At 46.1% G+C, this 6,514-nt stretch overlaps 1 protein-coding gene across 7 annotated transcripts in view; it reads right to left on the bottom strand.

Moving 5' to 3' along the window:
- The window catches only part of KALRN (kalirin, RhoGEF kinase), a 750,361-nt gene that overhangs the window by 76,365 nt on the left and 667,482 nt on the right, over positions 1-6,514 (bottom strand). For 5 of the 7 annotated variants that reach the window (XM_019553787.1, XM_019553783.1, XM_019553782.1 and 2 more), the window contains 2 exons: positions 2,417-2,700; positions 1,296-1,400 (listed from right to left, as the gene is read on the bottom strand). In XM_019553787.1, the coding sequence (XP_019409332.1) occupies positions 1,296-1,400; positions 2,417-2,700 (389 nt within the window). The remainder of the gene's footprint in view (positions 1-1,295; positions 1,401-2,416; positions 2,701-6,514) is intronic. The other 2 variants (XM_019553780.1, XM_019553784.1) reach the window with 1 other exon arrangement.

The raw sequence follows: 6,514 nt of genomic DNA, 5'->3' as shown, positions 1-6,514 counted from the left end.
GTAAGACTAACTGGCCTATAGTTTCCCGGGTCCTCCTTCCTCCCCTTTTTGAAGATGGGAACCACACTGGCCCTCTTCCAGTCCTCTGGCACCACACCAGAGCACCATGAGTGCTCGAAAACCATGCCAGGGGTCCCGCAATGACCTCAGCCAATTTCTTTAGTACTCTAGGTGGAGATTGTCCAGACCAGCTGACTTGAATATGTCCAATCCCTCCAGAAGCTCCCTAACTAGTTCCTCACTAACCCTCGGCCTAGGTGCGCCTCCCCCGGGGCCTGAGGGGGGCCCAGCAGGGAGGTGGCTGTTCTGGTCTCTGCTTAGGAAGACTGAGGCAAAGAAATTGTTAAATATGTTGGCTTTATCGTCTGGTGCGATGACCAAATTTCCTAGCGTGTCCTGCAGGGGCTCCATGTTACCCAGAACCTTCTTTTTACCCCCTATGTATTTAAAGAAGGACTTCTTGTCCTTAATCCGGGAAGCTAGTTCCAGTCCCATCTCTGCCTTGGCCTTCCTGACTGCCCCCCTGCATCCACGAGCAACTGCAGTATAGTCATCCCTGGTGATGTCCCCTCTTTTCCACTGGGTATACGCCTCCCTTTTAGCTAGGAGACATTCCTGGATGCTTTTGGTGAGCCATGGGGGCTTGTGTGCCCTCCTGCTCAATTAAAAGTTGATATTTAGTCACCCGCAAGGTCTGTTGGATACTCAGTGGTCCATGTGGCTACTTTAAGATAGCTGAGCCTGAAAGCTGGGTGTGGAAGTTCTGGGGTGCAAAGATAGGAAGGGACTTGCTAAGGGAACCCTGGAAGGCAACTGAGACTCACGAATAGTGCCCAGGCCTCCTGACGCTCATCTTTTTTAATTTCATACATTTGTATTACATGATGTTTTTCTGAGTCACTCAACTCAAGAAGTCCCCAAGAAGCATGTGCATTCCTACTGCCAGATATCAAGGGCACTTGTGAAACATAGCAACGTGGATGTAATAGGAAGGTCAACTAGAATTGCCTCATTTTAGTCGAGTTTATTATAAAGGAGTGAAACCTAGATATGTAAAAACACGAGAAGTGCCCATATGCTCCACAGCATTGAATCTAAAGTGGAAGACCATTACTTAATGCCATTCAGCGAGGAGGTCTGGACACCAAGCTTATAAACATCTATTATAATCACGTGTTCAGCCCAAGGTTATGGGAAAACTCATTCACTGTAAATGCCTTATTCAAACAAATGTAGCCCAGTCATTTGGGAAGTAAAAATCAGTCAGCAAACTGGTATAGTAGATGATGTCTTACCATCTCATCCTGTGCAGGGTCATTATCAAAAATCTTCATCGGAGGGGGGAGCGGCGTGTGCGATTCTTCATCTGGTTCATCTTCTCCCCAACCTTTCTTGCTCTTCTGAAGGCAAGGCCAACATCATTAGACAAAAGGGAGGGAACAACTTTTTTTCCATACAAGCAGAGCCTAGTTATTTAGATTTCTGTTTAATTATAATACCATGGATGTTTTAACTTAGGGCTGGAGGGTGGTGGGGGGAGCGGTATGAATAAGACTGCTTGTCCTGGTGGAGAAGATATGGGAAGTTGCACTGAACAATTTTTTGCTATTAGAAGATATTAGTTGTGGTGTATAAGAGCAAAAAAATTTACAAATGTCAAGATAATTTGTTAAATTATATAATAACATTTAATCCACCAAAAGGGATTTAAGATCTCCATGTCTGTCTTATTCCCTAACAACAAGCTCTTTTTCCAACTCTGAAAGCTATTGGTTACATTGAATTATTTTAAGTCTCCTGTTTTCCCACACACTTAAGTTATGCAACCTCTATTTTCCATTCAGCTTATCTGACAAGGACCATCATTAAAAAAAGAAAGAAAGGGGGTAGGTCTTGTAAGGAATGTGCCCAGAGAGTAATTATGGTCATTACTAGTATACATGGTTAGCATATTTAATAGCTTTATAAATCTTTACAGCTTAAAAATAAGCATTTTCCTTTTATTTTAAAATGCATAAGTCATAAGTTTCAGCATGAATTGATAACTGCTGCTCGGGAACGACTACTGTACATTCGAATTTGGACTCTGTCATTGAATATGTAAAACTGCAGCGGTTACCACCCAACATCTGCTGGCACAACATTTCCTAGGGCTGTGTTCTTTTTAGCCCAGCTGGTATCAGACCCAAAGTCCTAGGATGCTATCTGCGTGATCCATATGATTAGGTTTTGGTTTGGTACTTGATTGGGTATCTCCAAAGGAAGTGGTATCTGAATCTCTCCCGTTATATTGTAGTTTCCCTTGAAGATAAAATGGCTATCCACCACCGGCCCCAGGCTACTTGGTCTCAAGCTGGAATTACGCAAAGAACGTGCCAGAGATCAGTCCCACCCAGGATAAAAAGTTACCACCTACCTCATCTGCACTGTCCCCTTGAGGCGTGGTCTCATCTCCCGTCTTCGGGGAGCCCAGGTCAAAGCTCTTCCTGCCATCTCGGACCTTCTTCTGTTTTTTGATGTTACTCTCCGCCTTCCCGCTGTTCAGCCGACGCACGGGGCTTGTCAGCCATTTCTTGAGTGTATTGGTTGACCGCTTTGGGCCTGGAGAGCTTTGGATTGAGTTGAGGGATGGCTGAGGCTGCAAATTGGCCACCGAGTCAGACTTGCCTCCATTTTCATTAGACGAGACCGAATATCCATCTGAAGGAAACGGAAGAAAGCAGATGACCCTATCGCCTGCTGGCTTTCTAGGACCCGCCCCAGTGATTAGGGCATGCTGTGTTACTGCGTGTACAGAAAGGCATTAACAAAACAAAGGATGATAAATTGTTGATGAGAACAACTGCTGAAAGAACAGGACTGACACGTTCAACAATGCACGGCATACCAGAAGCCACTGGACTGCATACCAGAGGAAGAGGGCCGTATTTAAAATGGCTTGTTTTTTTAAGAGATGCTAAATACTTCTCATTCCCTTCCCTATTACTTACCAACTCAAGTTGGGTTTCAGCTCAAAGTTTCTCAGGCTTTGCGGTGGGGCACAGAAATCAGGACAGCAACTGAATTACCGCATAGCTCTGACACCCATCAGCACCCCATCAGATGCTAATGCCTACGTATTTCTCACCAGCATCCAGACTCCTAAGTTACTGTTTGTCAGAACACTTATTCCACTTCTGTAGGGTACTTCATATAACCTCGCTCGCAATCATCTCCCAAGCCCCTGAAAGCAACTTGTCAAGCAATTTCACACCTTGTCTAGTGCTGATGCACCATAAAAAGGAATAAATAATTTAAAAACATGTTTTAAAATATTCAAACCAAAAAGCACCGCCCCAGAAAACAGAAAGACTTCTTAAATTCAGAAGCTGAAGTTTTGCTTGGCATTCACAAAGCCCATGAAATTTAGGAGGGGGGGCTACACAGTTATAGTGGTCTGTGCATATTAAAAAGAGCTCCAGCTCTACCGCTTTGTCCAAGCAGTGGACAAAACAAAAACGCCGGGCTCAAGGAGCGTAGTGATAACTAACAAAAAAAAGGATTGGTCAAGTCCTCTTGAGGAACAGCTGGCCTGGACTGACCTTTGTGAGTCTCTACCAGAGATATGTCCCTTCCCTCGCCAACAAGAACAACTAGTGACTACAGGCGTTTTATTTCATGGACACCCAAACACCGGACCTGAAGTCACTAGGAACCTCCATGAATCTTGACCAGCATTTCAGAACCTCTTCCCTCGATGCAAAGTAAAAAGTCTGGTGCAGGTGTGTACTAACCATAAACTGGATACCATTAGAAATAACAAGTAACACATGTTGCAGAAGGGCTTTTCACCAAGAGAATGGGCAGCTATACTTTAAAGGATGCTTAGTTTTAGAAGTCAAATGAGGTTAATTGCCTTATTTGAAGGTTGAAGGATTGTGTCAAAAGTCCCTACTGACTATAGTGGGATATTTGTTCAAGTAAAGGGCTTAAGAAACTGGCCATTTTGATTTTTAAAATAACAGATTCAGACTAAATCTCTTTTGGCAGTAGTTTTTTTCCAACGGATCACCTCTGTCCCAAGTCACACCAAATAATTTATTGCATACACAGGGCAAGCATTAAGTTTAATTCCACATATTTGTCAACATTTAAGTAGTATTAAGTCGACAAAGTTAAACTGAAGCTCCTGAACACTAGCAGTCATCATGTACTTCCACTGGACACAGCAGGAACCGCAGGCAGTCCCTGACTTGCAACGTTTTGAGTTACAACATTTCGCACTTACAACGTTTCTAAATTGACACTCTGGCTCAACTTTCTGAGGTCTGTTTTGCCTTTACAACACTTGATCCAATACGATGCCATGCCAGCAAACAAGTTAGCTGCATCGCTCATCTCCCTGGAGAACGTCTGTCCAAACTTCCTTGGACACTTTCTTTAAAAAAGCAGACGAGACTCCAGAAGAACCTGCAGCCAAAACTCCTGAGAAGACTCCAGCCAAGAGCCCCTCAAAAATTTTCAGCAAAGTCACCTAAAAGAAATCCTTCCAAATCAATATGATTGCTATTTACAGTATAAATACATCAATGTAGCTATATTACTCATCTATAATTGATTGAGTACAACATTCTGGGGTATTTTTGGTGAAAATAGGGTATTGGGCCTGGGTTCAGGAACCAATCCTTCATTTATAACATTGTTTCTCATGAGAAAATTGGTTCCGAGTTACAAAGTTTCGACTTAAGACGTGGTTTTCAGTAACCGATTGTGTCGTAAGTCCGAGGACTGCCTGTACTTGAAAGTGGTCAACTGACTGATTGACCTTTGAAAATGTACTATTCCCTGGGTATTTTGACCACTACATTTTAACCAGCTCTCTAAGACCAAAGCATCTGCCATATTTGTGAAAATGGCTGGTTTCAGTCAGTTACTACGGATATCATTCACAGAAACAGTATTAAAGACAAACTGGTATGAGATAGCCTAGTCACTGAAAATGGCTCCATTTCTGTGCTGCCTGACAGCATTCAGACACTTGCATTCACAGCCCTCACCGGTTTCTTTGCAAGCCAAGTTTCATCAGCATACTCTGGGTCAGCAACGTTCAAGGTTTTGAGAACGGTAACCTTGCACTTTTGAGCGATATGTGGTGCAAGCTCCCTTCCACCCTAGCTTAGTTCGCACTTGCTGCACTTTACCAGTGAAATGCAAGCTTTCCACAGCTCTTGGCTCAAAGTATTCTTGCTGTTGAAGTGCTGCCCTTCGAAACAGAAGAGCTGTCTTTCCAGGCAAACTTTTCCCTTGTTCTTCTCACTTGCAACTCCCTTATCCCCATCTTTTGCTGGCAATTTACATCATTTTCCATGCACATGTAATCATTAGCCATACTGCTGCCACTGCCAAGGCAGGGTACCTATTACTGCCCGATTTGGCACCTGTTTTTGTGATGTGCCAAACCAATTCCTGGGTAGAACCAGGCTACTAAGCAGCCAGTGCATGGTAACTTTGCTCTTACTGACTGGTGATATGGTGGGCAAAGATTTTTGAGTGATGTCTTTTATTGGACCAACTGCATGGTTGGGATGAAGCTAGACAAGCATCAGATTTGTGATGCAGTTGACATAGAGCACCTAAAGCAGGGCTGGACAAAGTCTGGCCCATGGGCTGGCACCGATGTTCCCTCTAAGATGTAGCGATCTGTGATTAAGTGTCCCGCGCCGGCCCCGCTGTCTCTGCCCTGCGCCACGCTCTGGAGGCGGCGCTCAAAGTTTCTGGGAAGCCGCAGCCCAGCTCCTCTCCAGGAAGGTCCTTGGTGCCGAGGGTTGCTGTCCCCCAGCCACAGCCAGCAGTGGAGCTCCCCCTCCCCAACCCGCATCCCCCCCAAGCCTAGTGATAAAGAAAGAAACTTATCTGCCTGTGGCTATGATCCTGGCTGGGAGTGCGCGGGTATGTGTGCCCGCCCCTCCTGCAGCAGCCTGTGGCCAGGTTGGGGCGGGTGCACGGCATTAAAATGTTACTGCTTGGCAAGATTTTTTATTGTGCATGGCTGCACATGTGCGCAGCTTAGAGGGAACCTTGGCCAGCAGTGGACTCCATTTCCCAGCAGCCCCTGCCAATATGGCTGGGGCCAGTCTCCATGGAGACCCCAGCCGCACCTGTGCTGGGATAGCGCAAGGCTGGGGTTTGCCATGGAGACCAGCCCCAGCCACGCTGGCAGGGTGCGCAGGAGGGTGCTGCTCTGAAGTCGCTGGGATCTTGTGGTGGGGCCGCTTGGTCTGGGGCCAAGGCAAACCCATGATTGGCCCCGGCTCAGGATCAGGCTGTCACCTCTGCAAGGAGCTGGGGCAGAGCCGTGATCTGCTGCCTGTGTGCCCCTTCCTGGAGCATGCAGGCTGCAGATCACAGCTCTGCCCTGACCCTGGACCAAGCTGCACCCACCACAAGATCCCAGTGGCTCCAGAATAGCTCCTTGCCCTGCTGCGCACCCTGCCAGTGTGGCTGGGGCCAGTCTCCATGGCAATTTCATCAGCCA

This window comes from Crocodylus porosus, unplaced genomic scaffold (assembly GCF_001723895.1).
Source record: "Crocodylus porosus isolate Cpor-Errol unplaced genomic scaffold, CroPor_comp1, whole genome shotgun sequence".
NCBI classification, from domain to species: Eukaryota; Metazoa; Chordata; order Crocodylia; family Crocodylidae; genus Crocodylus; species Crocodylus porosus.
The sequence above is the reverse complement of the archived record's forward strand: the minus strand, read 5'-3'. Positions and strand labels throughout refer to the sequence as shown.